At 35.2% G+C, this 17,121-nt stretch overlaps 1 protein-coding gene across 1 annotated transcript in view; it reads left to right on the forward strand.

Annotated features, from left to right (window-relative positions):
* Positions 1 to 15,858, forward strand: part of LOC136035833 (uncharacterized) — a 32,833-nt gene extending 16,975 nt beyond the window's left edge. Inside the window, exons 2-4 of the mRNA XM_065717794.1 lie at positions 588 to 763; positions 10,108 to 10,230; positions 15,672 to 15,858. Coding sequence (XP_065573866.1) covers positions 588 to 763; positions 10,108 to 10,230; positions 15,672 to 15,700 — 328 coding nt within the window. The 3' untranslated portion in view covers positions 15,701 to 15,858. The remainder of the gene's footprint in view (positions 1 to 587; positions 764 to 10,107; positions 10,231 to 15,671) is intronic.
* Positions 15,859 to 17,121: the final 1,263 nt, after the last annotated feature.

A 17,121-nucleotide genomic window follows, 5' to 3' on the forward strand; every position in this document is an offset into this window, starting at 1 on the left:
TGGATTCTTCAGGTACTCTTGTCGCCTCCTCCTTTTACTGGTCATGGTTAACCATTTGGCTTGTATAATTTGATTGGGATGGGAATATATTGAGGATTTGACCAATAGTAGGTTCTCATAAAACATATTAGGTTCACTGCTATTGATAAATAAAAAAAAATCAAATGATGCTGTGTCAGCCTACCTGAAGGACAGTTTTGAACAACGATCTTCTAGTCAATAATCAGCCGTCTAGATAGTAACCACTTATTGTTATTCTATTTCACTATTGGCTGGTGTTGTTGGTATTTCTCTTTTGCTTAACCTACTATGGAGTAAAGACATTGATGAAGTTACTGAAACTAGCAGTTGTTGCCTCCAGCTGCTTGAAGCTGATGTCCAAATTTATTTGTCCTAAACCCCATTGCTGTATATAAAAAACGGGGTGGGAAGGGGCTCGGGTTGGTTCTACAAAGACATTTTTTGCTTGTGCCAATTATTAGGTCTTAGCAGCCATTTAAGTTGAATGCTTGGTTTTGCCAACTTGATTCTAGTTAAACTGATCCTCTTAAGCAAACAAATTTTAATGTTCTGTATTGATTTTCTAGGTTAGATACATGTCTTTTTGGTAGTCAATTGTATGGATCCCAGAGGAGTTTAGTGCTTCTGAAGAACGGAAAAACACATGCTCTGGCCATCGTTGCTTATGATGATACACTTCTTGATCCAGATCCCATTTTAGAACGAATCTTTCCTGTTGCTACAAGCCTATTTTGTAAATTAAGTAAGTTAATGATGATTAACCACTCTTAATTAGATTAGCCTAAAGAATTGCTGTTTTGATTTTAGTTTTTATGGCACTTGGTATTAACCAAGTGATATGTAGCGATCACAAATTCTGTCGGTCGGTCTGTCTGTGTGTCTATCTGTCCCGGTTTTGCTAGTTTAGGCACTTCCAGAAGAGCTAGGACGATAAAATTTGGCATGCGTATGAGGGACCGGATCAGATTAAATTAGATATAGCTGTTTCCCTGACATGACCATCTGGAGGGGAGTGGGGAGACGGTTAATTTGGAAAATTAAAAAAAAATGAGGTATTTTTAACTTACTAACGGATTATTGGATCTTAATGGAATTTGATATTTATAAGGATACAGTATCTCAGGGCTGTTATGTTAAATCCCGACCGGATCTGGTGAAATTGGGGGGGGGGGGAGATGGAAGGGAAATCTTGGATAGCGCTTAGATTGGAAAGACCGGGATGGAACTTGGTGTGAAAAATAAGCCTAAGTCCTAGATACGTGATTGACATAACCGAAACAGATCCGCTGTCTTAGGGGAAGTTGGGGGGGGGGGGGGGGTGATTCGGAAATATTAGAAAAAATGAGGTATTTTTAACTTATGAAGGAGTGATCGGATTTTAATGAAATTTCATATTTAGAAGGACATCGTAACTCAAATCTCTTATTTTAAATCCCGACCGAATCCAGTGTCATTGGGGGAGTTGGGGGGGGGATCTTCGAAAACGCTTAAAGCGGAATGATTAGAATGAAACTTGGTGGGAAGAAGAATAAGCACAAGTCCAAGATACGTGACTGACATAACCGGAGCAGATCCACTCTCTTTGAGGGAGTTAGGGGGGGGGGGAATAATTCAGAAAAATTAGAAATAAATGAGGTATTATCAACTTACGAATGGGTGATCAAATCTTAATGAAATTTGATGTTTTGAAGGATCTTGTGCTTTTCAGCTTTCATTTTAAATCCAAACCAGATCTTGTGACATTGATGGGAGTTAAAAGGGGAAAGCGGAAATCTTGGAAAATTGAGGTATCTTTATCTTACGATTGCGTGATCGGATCTTAATGAAACTTGATATATAGAACATTATTGGAACGGATCCGCTCTCTTTGGGGGAGCTGGGGGGATTTCCAGTTCTTTGGCGATTTTGGTGCTTCTGGGTGTCCTAGGACGATAAAAATTAGTAGGTCTGTCAGGGACCTTCACAAATTTACTCGATAACAGTCGTTTCCCCGATTTGACCATCTGGGGGGCTGGAGGGAGAAGAAAAATAAAAAAAATTAGAGGTATTTTAACTTACGAATGGGTGATTGGATCTTAATGAAATTTGATATTTAGAAGGACCTTGTGTCTCAAAGCTCTTATTTTGAATCCCGACCGTATCTAGTGATATTGGGGGAGTTGGAGAGTTAAACGAGAAATCTTGGAAAACGCTTTGGAGGGATCGGGATGAAACTTGGTGGGAAGAATAAGCTCAAGTCTCAAATATGTGATTGACATAAACGGACTGAATCCACTCTCTTTGGGGGAGTTGGGGAGAGGGGGTATTAATTAGGATAAATGAGAAAAATTGAGGTATTTTTAACTTAAGAACGAATGACCGGATCTTAATGAAATTTGATATTATAAGAAACTCATGTCTCAGAGGTCTTATTTTAAATCTCTACCAGATCTGGTGACAGTGGGGGGAGTCGGAGGGAGAAACGGGAAGTCTCTGGAAAGTGCTTAGAGTGGAGAAGTCAGGATGAAACTTGGTGAGTAGAATAAGCAAATGTTGTAGATACGTGATTGACGTAACCGGTCTGGATCCGCTCTCTTTGGGGGAGTTAGGGGGGGGGGGGTCCAGTGCTTTGGTGTGTTCGGTGCTTTTGGACGTGCTAGGACGACGTCAATTGGTAGGCGTGTCAGGGACTTGCACAAATTGACTTGATAAAGTTGTTTTTTCCGATTCGACTATCTGGGGGAGGGCTGAAGGGAGAGGAGAAACTAGAAAAAATGAAGTAGGCCTACTGCTAACTTACGAGTGGGTGATTGGATCTTTAGATATTTAGAAGGACCTCGTGTCTCAGAGCTCTTATTTTAAATCTCGACCGACATAAAGCCTCTGACTTTCCTTTTAAATTAATCTGTTGATTCTTATAATTTTGCTCATGCCATATCCTCGTGGCTCTTGGCTCTTCCGACCTCGTCACAAGTGCCATACGAGCTCTTTGCTCTTGTTAAGCTTTCCCGAAGGCCCAGAAGGTATTAAAATCTAAGATGTTTAATTGATTATAGCCATACCTGTATGCTGAGAGAGAAGGCTATTTCGAAAGTTTGGCCCAGAGGCCTCTTTGTCCCCCAAGAAAGACAGAAAAATTGGGATTATCAACATCCCTCATTTCTCTGTGTGTTGGATGCAGTGGTGTCAATTCATTAATATTTAGGCGGGCATTTTTAAATAAAAATACCGATCAAATGGGTATTTTTCAACATCTAGGAGGACAAAAACCTCTCCGCCCCCCTCCCCAATTGATGCCATTGCTCTGAGGGAATACCCCCTGTAAACAGCTTTCAAATTTAAATTTCCTTAATCTAAGATTGCGCATTCATCACCCTAATTTAATATATCTTTGAGGGATTTTGTTGAAAAAAAAAAATTTAAAAAAGTAAATATTCTACAAAACAGAAATATAAAACATAACAAGAAAACTTTCCGCACAGATTGTTATGTATGTTTGTTTTCTAGACGGCTGAATACCTTGATGATAAGTTAGCACCACCAAGCCACCTGAGGCTAACTGCACTCCTCCTGGTCCTCCTCCATCGACTCTGTTCAGTGCTTCACTCTTTGAAGTGTTGCACAGACTCTGATGGTTTTTGAGTTTCTTAAAATTATTTTCACGGTCTCTTACACCCTTGTTACGGACTTCCTGCTATTTGTTTGGTAGCCTACCATGCTTCATCTATGAAATAAAACCTTACAATCAAAACCTTCTTTTCACTGTGGTCCAGAAAAGCTGGATCTGAACATATTTTGCACAGCTTACTGTATATGGTCAATAATTACCTAACCCTATCCTCAGTCAATTCCTCTGGAAAATATCTAGCCATTCTTAACCTTTGCTAGCTATCCTTAACCTAGCTATCCTTAGCATTATCCTTAAACTTTGAAGAACCCGAATCGTAGAGCCATAGATTCTCACAGTCATTACTTTGGCTTCCAGTGTTCTAATCTTGGTTCTAAGACTTCCTGTTCTTTCAAACTATTTCGAGCTGCAAATAACACTGCACTACTATTGTTTATATTTGCAATGACTACCTAGGTAAGTAAAGCTATTCACTTGGTAAATTTTTACCAAGTTGATAGCTTCAACTACCTAGGTAACACTTATTAGTGATGATGGTGAAGTATTGGTCAGGGAAAATATAAATTATCGTCCGTGTAATTCGACTCCAGACGAGTTCTCCTTTCTCATTTAATACTATGTTCTCTCACAAATTATTTCTTTAGCTACAATGTCTTTCCTTACAATTATAATGAATACATTAAAAATAGATAGAATCTTTTATGAGACGGTGAAAATTCACTGCCTTATTAACAGATTTTATCCCTTTTCATATATTCTTATTACAATTGTATGTTTTCCCATTGCATTTGTTGAACTTCCTAGCTATGTCTTTGGGAATGTCAACCCACTCACAGACCTCGAGAATTTCTTCCATTATTTACTTATTGCATTTGTTATTGAGTAGGGTGGGTATGTTTAACCCTTAGTGCCGAAAAAGACATACTGGTGAACTTTTCAGAGAATGTTGAGGCAAGTTTTGAACTAAATCAAATCAAGTTATGAGCACACGGTTTGTCAAAAGGGCGTGCCCCACAAGTGACTGAGTGTAATAATTTGGAACTTTAAGGAAATTTGGAGAGGGCTGGTCTGCTGACCAAAATGGCAATATTTGCACGCTACCACTACTACTAGCTCTAGGCTGAGGATATTGAATTAAAAATGTGAGGAAATGTTTTTGGAAAAGTTTAATTAAATAAAAATAAACTATTTCCATACAGATTGTCAAAAGGGCGAATCAGAAATATCGTTAGAATGGCTTACCTTATCAAGCTGAAACTTCGGAGGCATTATGAGGGGTTGTTCAACTGACAAAAAGGCAACATGTGCAAACTACTAGTGATACTAATACTGCTACTATTTCTATTACTACTACAACTAATACAATACTACTCCTGCTACTACTGCTCCAACTATTACTATTACTGCTACGATACTAGTATTGTTAAGGCTAAGGGTACGAAGGTGAAAATTATGAGAGAATATCAAGGAAAAACTTGAACTGAACCAAAATACACTGTGCGCATGCAGATTGTGAAGAGCGTGTATCTAAGAAGGAACTAGGGTAATAAGTTGGGAATTTCAAGGAATGCTTAAAGGGAAGATTAATTGATCAAGCGGTAATATGTGCACGCTAATTCTACCAACACTGCTACTACTGCTAAAGTGTCAGGAAGGGTTGAGGGGAAAATTGATAAATTAAAGCTATGAATATATAATACAGGTATTAAATCTATTAATGCAGATTATTAAAAGGACATGTCGGAAATGTCATAGTAACAGTTAACTGTGTTAAGTGGACACTTCCAGGGCTTGATGAGGGGATGTTTAACTGACCAAAAGGTAATATTTAAATACTAGTGCTATTACTTCTAATACTACTGGTCTTAGAGCTAGTACTTCTACTACTGTTACTGCTATTGTGAGTATTGTTACAACTGTGCCTAAGGGTATGGAGGCGAAAGTTTCAGGGATTATTAAGGTGAGATTTGGACTTAATCCCAATACACTGTCTGCTTGCTGGTTGTCAATGTGGTATATAAGCAATATATTAGGAACGACTTGGTGTGTGATGTTGAAACTTGCAGGGATTGTTGTAGTGAATATCGAACGAACCAAAAGGAATATTGGCATTCTTCTACTACTACTACTACCTCTATTGCTACTGCTACTAAAAACTACTATTGATACTAATACTGCTGCTATTTCTATTACTACTACAACTAATACAACACTACTCCCGCTACTACTGCTCCAGCTATTACTGCTACGATGCTGGTACTATTAAGGCTAAGGGTACGAAGGTGAAAATTATGAGAAAATATCAAGGAAAAGTTTGAACTGTACTGTTACTACTACCGACGCTGCTAAAGCCTAGGCTACTCCTACTAATTCTACTGGTAATACAACTACTGCTTTTGCTACTGGTACTATTACTACTGCTACTAATGCTAAGGGTATTAAGGTGAAAATTTTGGGGAATATTCTAACAGGGCTCAACTAAATCAAAACACATTATGTGTGTACAGGATGCAAAAAGCAACAGCAGTGCTTGAAGAACGGTATGTTGAGAGGCATGTTGATTAAAACCAAAAGTGCTATGGCCATACTGATTCTAATAGTACTTCTCCAACTATTCCTACGACACAAGCTAAATATATTAAGGTGAAACTTTCAAGGAGTGTTTTGGAGGATGTTGAAATAAATCAAAATGAACTAAGAGCATGTAGATTATGAAAAGCATGAAACAGCAATATCTCAAAGACGGCTTGCATTATTAAGTTTGAACTTTCAGGGTATTTTGTGGTGGATTTTGAACTAACCAAAAGGTACCATGTGCATTACTACTGCTACGATTGCTGTAACTAATGAGGTTAAGGACATTAAGGTGAACATTTTAGGGAGTGTTTTGGGGGCGTTTCAATTAAACGAGAAAACAATATGCATGCAGGTTTTCAAAAGGGCATATAAGCAATATTATGGCAGCGCAGTGCTATCATAAATAGCAATATCATAGAAACTTTTAAAGGAGCTCATTCGACTGGATTTTAGGTTGTACTGCCTTCTTTAAGAGTCAAAAATGATTGGAGGGAAAGGAGCACCCTCCCAATCCTATCAACTCTCCAAACGCATCCAGTCAAAATTTTGAGATAGTCACTTTGTTCAACATAGTTGAAAGATCCATGTTGTAAGCATACAGATTTTCTATTTGGAGGTTGGCAATGTAAACCCCTCACAGTTATGCAATTTGCCCATTGTTTATTTGTAGTATTTGTTATTGGAAAAGAGGGCATGTTTGACCTTCAGTATTCAAAAAGACCATTGCATTCAAGTAAGCTTTCAGAGAATGTTGAAAGGATTGTTGAACTAAATCAAAGCATGTTATATGCATACAAATTGTCGAAAGGGGAAAACTCGGGAATGGTTAAGGGTAGAGTGGGAACTTTATAGGAATGGTAAGAGAAAATTACCAATTGACTAAGGGGACGTTGAGGGTGATCATGAACTTACCGGAAGGTACCTTATGCACGTTACCACTATTGCTAAGATTACGACTGCTATGACTACTACTTTTACTAAAGTTGAGGGCATTAAGGTGAAACTTTCATGGAATGTTTAAGGAGATGTTGAAGTAAATCAAAACACACTGTGTGCATTCAGGTTCCCAAAACAATGTATAAACAATTTCTCAGGAATAGCTTAAACCCAAAAGGCACTGTTCATACTCCTACTACTGATTCCTGCTACTAAGGCTAAGGGTTGGAGGTTGAAACTTTCAGGGAATGTTTAGGGGGATGTGTAACTAAATAAAACGCTGTACAGGGAGGTTGTCAAAAGGTCATATCAGCAGTAACTCAGAAATGGTCTAGGGCAGTGGTTCTCAAACTGTGGTATGTGTATTCATTAAAATGAAAGAAAAATAATTAAAAACACGGTTTCATTGCTAATTTTGCCTTTTCGTTTCATCTCACTTTATTTATCAGTCCTGGTTGAACTTCGCTCAAGTAAGGATGCTAGGACTGTTTTTAAATTTTCATTTTAATTTTAATGGTTGTATCTCATTGTGATTCCCTTTTCTTTTATATATTTATGCTTTGTTGAGGACGGTCTTTTGACACAGGGCCTATATATTCATTCAAATTAGAATTCTACTGTCTTGCAAAAAGAATTCCCTATTTCTCTTCTTGTTTTTGATGTTTATAAATGAGAAGTGTCTGAACTACTGAATTCAATGTAATGCCTTAATTATTTCAACATTAACCCTTACCATGTTTCTTATATACTAAATGATTTAAATAAATTTTCCATAAAATTCCGTAAAAATTAACAATTGCATTCCAAAAAACTTAATTACCATATTACCAGGGCCCAAAGCCCTATAGTTTTTTAATCCTTTTAAATGATGTCAAAGATTAAATGATGACTACACGGTAGTGTTCGTTGGCTATTGTTCTTTCCTACTTTGTATATTAGCCCCCCTTTTCTGGTAAATCAGTGTGCTAATACCTTGTATCTTTCAACGATTTTAACAAAAATCCGAGGACTCTGATCTTGATTCTTAGGCCATTTTTTTTGGTAACATCTGCCTTCACTCTACTCTGATCAATGGTGTAAAGACTTTAATGAAATCACCATCAGGGCTCTCTCCTCAATGTTCTGTTTGGCAGAAATATTTGATTGTTTGCTAATATCAGTGAGTTGTAAATTATTTGTACTTTGATGAAGCAAAAATACAAAATATGATAATCTGAGCTAAAAGAAGTAAGATTTTAGCACTGGTATCTCTTGAACGTAAATTAATTTATGGGGAATAAATAGCTGAGCAACCCGCAAGAGTAAAATTAATCGTTGAGCAGTCATTTTTTTAAACTCCACCCTCAATTTTTTCTATCCCAATCATTTGCCTTTGGAATGCGTTTTTATACATTTTAGTCATGTTGCTAGAAATCTGATCCATCTTTTGTCATGTTGCTAGGAAAACCTTGTCAGATCTTTGTTTAGGCTTTTAAAATCTTAAATAGGTAGCTTAACTAATGTTAGGCTACCAAACAGCGTTGTTTTAAGCATCTTTTAAAGCCTCATTTGTACCTTGTCCATTTCTTACTTTTGTTCTATTGCTCCCCCAGCGTAGTCACGGTTACCAGGTAATCGTGGATGACACTAACCCTAATGACATCGACTAATTTTGACTACTTTAACGTATTTTTACTTATTTTGCTAAAATGTTAATTTTATTATTTTAATATTATTTTATTATTATATATTTATTATTATATACATATAATTTATTATATATTTATTATTACATATTTATTATTTATATTGTTGTATATTCATTATAATATATTAGAATATTATTTTATTATTATATATTTCATTTTTATATTATTTATCGTTATAATTTTAATATTAGTTTTATTTAGTTCAGTTCTACTTTTTTTTCACTTATATTGGATAATATTTATTTCTGTATATTGGATGTTAATTCGGTATGATTTCTTGGATAATTTTTCTTAAATTTCGTCAGAAGAATTTAACGGTACGGGTATCAGTACGGTATCAGCAACGAAAGCAACAGCTCTATCTGTATCTTTGTTTCAAACAAGTAGAGCAGAATAAGTATTATTTTGAAACCAGTTTATTTGCTTCTTTTTTTATAATATATTGTCATGAAATTTGCTAGCTTAAAAATCTTTTCATATCTTGAATCGGAAAATTTATCAGAGTAGAAAAGGTCCTTCACTCCTGTCGATCAAATGTGTTTTCTCCCCACCCTCTCCCTAAAAAATTGTCTTTTAAAAAGATGGCTCTGTAAACTTTCAATATTTGGGATTAGGGTATTTTTCTAACCAATTATATTTAAGAATCGTTTTGTTTGTGCAAACTGATTCCTTAAAAATGAAATACGTACAGTTCAAAAATTGGCTCAAATCATTTAGTTCACTGGAGTATATCTAGATGTGCCAAAATGCATTGAAGACTATCCTGATCTGTGTTTTTACTTTTGTTAATTTTTTACATTCAAGACTATTTTGTATTTAAGTACATTCATTTTATACTTTGTGATATGTCTAGTTTTAATTTACAGGATGCTGTACTTTTACGGAATTTTCTTGTTTGGAACTTTCTAAGTTCCAAGAACTAAATTTGTTCGGGTATCAGTTTTCGATATTATTATACAATATATATTATACAAGTATATATTATACAATAATAAACACATTAAAAAATCTTATTCAGCCATACAAATTTAAAAAAGATGTATTTTAATTGTTTGAATAATTCATAATCTACCCCTTATCGTAAAAAAATTGCTTTAAATTTAGAAAATCTTTTTTTTTTGTCCATTTTGATTGTAACGCGGGGACCTTTCAAGTGCAGGGCCCGATTTGGTTCAATCACCCTTTTTGTGGCCCTGCCTTTAGGATATTTTTAATTAGCTATGCTTAATCTTTTCTAGTTTATCTTTGATTTTAGCCTTAATTTAAATTTATTTTTAGGAACAAACGATGAAGATATACCTGAATTAGCTGTTGTGCAAAATGATTGTCAGTTTGTATATGCGCTGCAGCCTGGTGATAGAACAAACCAATTTGTTGAAAAATTATTTCAAGCAATTGAAGGTTTGTTTAGAATCTTTTTCAAATTCTTTTCTGAAGCTAGACACTGCATGATAATTCTTAACTTTTAAAAACGTTAAAAAATAACTACACAATGAAAACGATAAAAGATAATTTGCATAATTACACCTTCCATTTTTTTTCAAAGTTGTTTCAATGGGAAGGATGTATTTGTTTCCGATTTTTCTTCGTAAATAATTTCAGCATCAGCTTCAACTTTAGTTACTTTTAATCACAGTGAGTTTGATATATCCAATTTATCTATGTACTTAATTTTAATGTAAACCACTGCTGAAAATGCGGCCTCATATAGATATGAGGTAGTTAAGAGGAGGTAGTGAGGTAGTGAGGAGATAAATGTGGCCTCACACTATTCAAGAGGAGGAGGAATTCCATAGCTTCATCAAACAGGCAAGGTAATTATCAGAAACTGAGAGCAAGAATTTCCATAGCTGTTTACGCTTAAAGCTGTCTTTCAGTGACGTTACTTATGATGAATCAATGAGTTCTTCATTTGCTTCTGTTGACACACTAGTTGGTAAATCGTCTTTATTTGGGATGCAAACCCAACTCAACGAATCAAGTTTTTTCATGTCGCCCCCAAAATAGTCGTCAAAATCAGTTTCAAGTATTTCCAAACAATCATAATTACAATTCGATGCTCCTTTTCCACAACATAAGCTTTTTCATGAACACTCGAATTTTAGCGTGAACTTCAGAAATGTCTGATCCGTTTGATCCTTGTAAATACAATTGAGTATATCAGTACTTTTCCTCTGGATAACCAGTGAGCTTCTGTATGAAGAAGAAGAGCTTTATCGTGGCTACACATTTCTCCATATAGTTTTTGAAAAAGGCGGGCCTGTAAGGTTTTTTTAATATAGTTTATAATATTCACAACTACGTCAAGTACCGTTTTGGAATAATTGGGTGATCCTTTGGAAACCAGTGCTTCTCTATGAAGGCTACAATGTGTTCACAAAGCACACAGACGTCGTTCAAAACTTTCGTAACCACACGGCTATTTCTCCTGCAAATCGCCTGCACACTGTCAGTGCATATATCGAAGCAGTTCTTTATTCAAGGATGGGTGAATCTAAACAGAAGTCGAAAAAAAAACAGTTACAACAGTATAACCATGCTGTAACCACAGTGTAATCATGTTGTAACCACACTGTAGCTCTCGTAACCACACTGCTATTTCTCCTGCAAATCGCCTGCACACCGTCAGTGCATATACCGAAGTAGTTCTTTATTCAAGGATGGGTGAATCTAAACAGAAGTCGAAAGAAACGGTTATCACACTGTAACTGTCGTAACCACACTGCTATTTCTCACGCACATCGCACACACACCGACAGTGCATATATCGAAGCAGTTTTTCTACTGTAAAGCTTTTTCTTTTATGTGGGAATCTATAGTATTGAAAATTAGTTCAGCAGTTCCACGACTTAATGGCTTGCAGAACAAGATATCATCATGCACGCCACTCTGCCATGTATAATGCACAAAAACAAGCAGTTGAGATAGGTCTTGCAAGTTCGTAGGCTCAGCTTGTTGTAAAGTATAATATTTACTAAGACAGCAAAAAGTTGGGCCTCAGAGCTTGGAAATGTGGAAATGGAGATGGAGGTAAACTCCTAAAATCATCCTAAATTTAGGTTTTCCTTATTTTTCGTTTTAATCTACTTTTCTTTGGCTGTATATTTTAAAATACAATCCAGTGATTGAAATAGAATTTTAAGCCTTATCAAGGTTTCCTTTTTCTAAATTTGAGACTCATTTTCTAAATTTCTTAAAACTTAAGAAACCAGGATATAGCAAAGATACGAGGTACAAAACACTTTCTTCGGCTTCATTTGTGTTGCAGATCTTCTTCTGAAAACTTTGCTTTTATATCATAAAGATTTTCCTGTCTCAGCGAAGATCATTTCCCTTTGAAGAAATAGGGGGTAGGGGTAGATACTTCAAAAGACCTTATTGGGCCATAATTTAGTTCCTGGCCCATTCCTGGAGTTTTATTCACCTAGCTCATCTTACTTTTATTTAAACGGTAAAAAACCGTTTGACAAATGTACATGTTCTAGACGAAATCTAATTGCATTTAATTCAGATGGTGTAATTCAGATTATTCAAATGCTTGCATCTTTCAATACTCAACTGCCGTCAACATCTATATCAAAACGGCTGTACTTCAGATTTTATCCTTCATATGGTTAATGTAGCTAATTAGGCTGCTATGAATTATTTCAATCACATTAGAAAATAAGATTTTTGTGAGGACCTCCTTGCTTTGTATATTTCCACATTCAGCTTTTTATTTTTACTTATAACTACTTTCGAATGGTCTTGTCTTTTGCTTAATTATTTTTTTTTGTTCTTCGCTTTTCATCCTGCATAAGAATTTAGTATTTAAACCTGCGCTGTAAAACATTCGTTAACAATAAGATTTTTTTTATCGATCCTGAACACGAGTAAGTTTTAATTGATAAAAAGTATCGTAATTTTTCAAAGGATTTTGCTATTTGAGCGCCAAGTAAATTTTCAATTATCGCCAGTGACGTGTATGCTATACAAAATTGAAGGTGCTTGTTTGCAATCCTGTGGAGGGTTTGATTTCCTCTGAAGAAATAAATACCATATTAGATGATTCTCAATTTTCTGGAGAGAAGATTAATCTATAGAATGGGGATGTTGACTTCATGTAATGAAGAGCACATGACCAAAAACTACGATATACTGGATGGGGTTACCAGCTCCCCCTTTCCTGCTTTTTCAAGAAGCGTATGAGGATATAAATTGCCGTTTAACTAAAAAAAAAAAAAAACGCGTATGATAAAAAAAAAAAAAACAGTAGGTTTAGGCGCTAAAAATATAGAAGCCTGAATATCACGTTTTGATTTTACATCATCCAAATGAAGCTTTGAATCATTGCCTTCGAATAGCTTGATGTTATATGAGAAACACGATGGGGAGGGGGGGCAAATAATATTTTTTCATACTTGAAATAGATTGGCTATCTGGAATTTTATGCTCTGATGTTTTGAAACCTACTTGAGATAAAACAGTCGTTTTATGGTACAAGATGGCCAAAAACAGCAAAAACAGGCCAAAAATTTGCTTATTCTAAAAATTCTTTTTTAATATAGAGAGGGGAGCAAACTTGTTTTAATTTTTAATGAAAGTACCAAAAAAGCTGTTTTTCAAAATCTAGGGGAAGGAAAAAAAATCCAGGAGTGAGGCCAAAGGCTCAGCCCTTTGCATTCGTTATAGTTACTTTAAGAGGACACTTGAAGTCAAAACTTCAGTACAAATGAACACTCTTGAGATTGTCTGCAACATTGGTTCAATGTTTTTTTTTTTTTTTTTTTAGCTTTAAATTTATCAAATGACAAAGGATCAATGAATACTTATTGTGAACGAATCTCATCTCTTAACATTTACATTCTAAAACCACACTGGCTATACATGACGTAAAAACTATTCTCTATTCCCTTCTTGTAGAGTTCACTTCAAAAGATTTTTTCTGAGCCCTGAAGACGGCTTGGTGGAGGTCCTTGACGAAATATTGACTTATTTCCTTTTTTTGCTACTGGCGGACAAATCCTTGTTTCTTCTAACCTATTTAATTTTTTCATTTATTATCTTTTCTCTTCTTTGTTTCATACGTCTCTTAACATTCATCACCGTGAATAGCTAAATTTAAACTCTAAAAGGCTTCTTGAAGAAATTCAAAATAATTCATTCAATCAAACCCTAAATAGCCTGTGGACAGAATGAAAGGGAGGGCCAGAGAGGTAAGAGCTGGCATGGGATGAGGTGGGGTTGAGAGGACAGGGTGTTGAGGGTAGTTAAGCACTGATGAGTGATAGACATAGGACCTGATATTTTTATTCTTATTTAAATTTTATTTACCTATTTTTATTTTTATTTCACATGTTTTCAGTTTTAATTTATCGTTTATTTTATAGGCTATTTATTTTCATTTATCTATGATAGATTTATTTACAAATTTGGTTTAATGTGCAAGTCCTAAAGAAGTTATGTGGATTTTCGCGCGACCGCAAATCCTTAGTCTTTTCTCAAGCGCTAAAGTGTTTATTTTTTATCCGTTTGTCTGTGACTATTACGAACGAAAATATTGAATAAGAGCTTGAAAACATTATAAAAACGAATATTTTTTCTTCTTTTTTATCACCATTAAAAACAAGACAACAACCGTTTTTTTCGAATTCTGTTCAGATTCACCCATCCTTGAATAAAGAAACAAATAAATACAGAAGAGTCTTGTCAATATTACTGAGGGGTTATAGTTAAGCACTAGAGAAGTCACTGTTAAATAACATATGCTTATGTATATATGCTTAATGCTACTTGTTTTTCTCTTGGTATAGTATACAGGCTACAGTATGTCCTGGGAAGGTATTTTCAAGTACCTACCTCCACTCTTCTCCCTCTAGAGGGCCCTGACCTTTGATGACCTTTAAATAAGTGTATTATAAAACTGAAACCTTGCAAGATAGATCTTCTGCTTAATTGAAGTATAACAAGATTTTTTTCAGCTTCATAACTTTGCTCAATCCCATTTTATACGGTTTTAAAGATATGCAAATACATTTCCTAAATTAAAAAAAAACCATTGATATGGCTCAAAATTCTACTCAAATAACAGGAATTGCATTTTCAGAAGTAAAGGCAGACAGAAGCAACTAGTAACTAAAAATTAAGGTATTATGTATAATGAAATAATATATTATAATTAATACCTATTTCCAGCTGCTTGAGAGATGAGAATGTAAAGCTCCAATCCATAGCATGTCAGTGATGTCCAAGTCTTTAGTTCCAGCTCATTTTTGCTTGCTCTTAATGTTCCAATTAGGCCGACGTTATTAACTCAAATCGGCTTTAGTATACCCTCTATGAGCGTTGCAGCATTTGTGTAGGGGATGTGAGGGATCGGTAACTTCAATAGTAAAGTAGGATATGATGGTTGCAGATCTGTTTAGGTAATACTAGCAATGTAGGAGAGGGGATTATTGCTTTCTCCCCCTTGAATAGTCTCAAGAGGTGTTTATTTTTTTGAAAACTTTTGTCTTTATAAATTCCAAGAACCTTTCTGAATAAATTTGGGGGTTTTGCACGCTTACAGCTTTACCATCAGTAATTACTGATTTTAGACAATGCTCCAATTTTTTCTTAGCGTCATATTTTTGAAGAATGTCGATGATACCCATGTATAGGGCTAAACGATCACCATTTTTTGTCCATGCCAGTGTTGCCCCAGACGGGAAATCATTTGCGTCGTTTCTGTCTAAGGCAGTGGAGTCGGACTTCACAAAATAAACACCAAGAAGCAATGAATAATCAATTATCTTGAATGACTCCAACAGCTTGCAATCTTTTTCCATCGTTTCGAAAAGGGTGTCATAGGTTTTGTTTTCCAGAAAGATTCCTTCCGGATGTTTTTTCATGAAATCAAGATCCTTGTAAGTCGGAGATTTCTTTGATGTTTCCTTCTTTGAAGCCTTTCGTTTGTAAGTAGATCCTTTCAAGTCGAATTTTTGATGCAACTGAATACTAGTTGGAAATATATTATTCATCACACTAAGGGTGATTTTCCTGTTTTTACATGGGTAGCAGTCAAAATATTTGGGAAGTAAGGTTTTTGGATTTTGCACTAAATTGTTGTAATATTCCTGAAAAAGTTCTGTCAGAAGCGCTTTTTCTTTCTTCTGCACTGTTTTCATAATGCATCTCTTGTTTTCTGTTAAAAATAATATACTGCCACTGGCACCTGGGTTTTCAAGCACTTCGTGCGGTGTATCTGTTAGGGATACCAAGTAATCCCCAGGTTGGACCCCAAACAAATATCTAATAGACTCAAACTGTGTTTGCATAATACTGTTAAACTGTGCTTGCATATAGATATTTTATTCAACTGATTGACATTTTCAGTTCAATTCTACTTATATTATTAAAATAACGTCATGATGGTGAAGCTGCTATGATTTTTATACCGAACGTGACGTCATGTTGTGTAAACTCTACTAATGCTTTTACAGTTTGGAATATTTTCCTAACTAAATATGACGTCACACAAATGGTATTGATATAATGAGTGCAAAAGGAAAAATTAGATTGACAATGCTAGATCATACCTATGAAGAAATAATTCATTGACTTAAACACCGTGAGCTTCAACTATTGGATTTATTTTCAACATTGATTCTGATTCCATCGAAAAGTCAATTCTAAAGGTCGGGAAATTTACTTGAAATTTGAGTTTGAAATCCTGATTTTGTGTGACATAATACTTTAGTCTTGGAAATGACTAAAAAGTGTAGGGTATCAATCATAGTAGTGTATGCTCCTGTAGAACCGACTGACGGAGACTGTTCTGATTCAGATCGATTTTACTTACAGCAATAGGATCAAACAAACAGGGTCCCAGGTAGATAAGGTGATTTTAATGCCCAGGTCAGTAGAAATGGGTATTGATGGTATCCTAGCTTATTAAATTTGGTGTAGGGAAAGAAAACAGTAATGACTACTGACTGCTGCAGTTTTGCAGGTATAAAAATTTAGTTTTAGCCAATACAGTTTCGGTTATAAAGTGGCCCATAAGTTAACATGGCACTCTTATGATAATAAAACAGTTAACCTTACTGATTATATTATTGTAAAAGGAACACTGTAAGGATCAATATAAGGTACTTGGGTATATAGAAGTGCTGTTGTTGATGTTAAAAATAAAGATCACCATCTGGTAACATCTAGGATTGATTTAAAGCAGAAATTTATGAAGGGTAACTACATTCTGGAAAGCTATGACGTTGATAAAATCCAAGCTGAGAATTTGCCAAAAACATCCAAGAAATATTTGAATACTAGGCT

This window comes from Artemia franciscana, chromosome 14, assembly GCF_032884065.1.
Source record: "Artemia franciscana chromosome 14, ASM3288406v1, whole genome shotgun sequence".
NCBI classification, from domain to species: Eukaryota; Metazoa; Arthropoda; class Branchiopoda; order Anostraca; family Artemiidae; genus Artemia; species Artemia franciscana.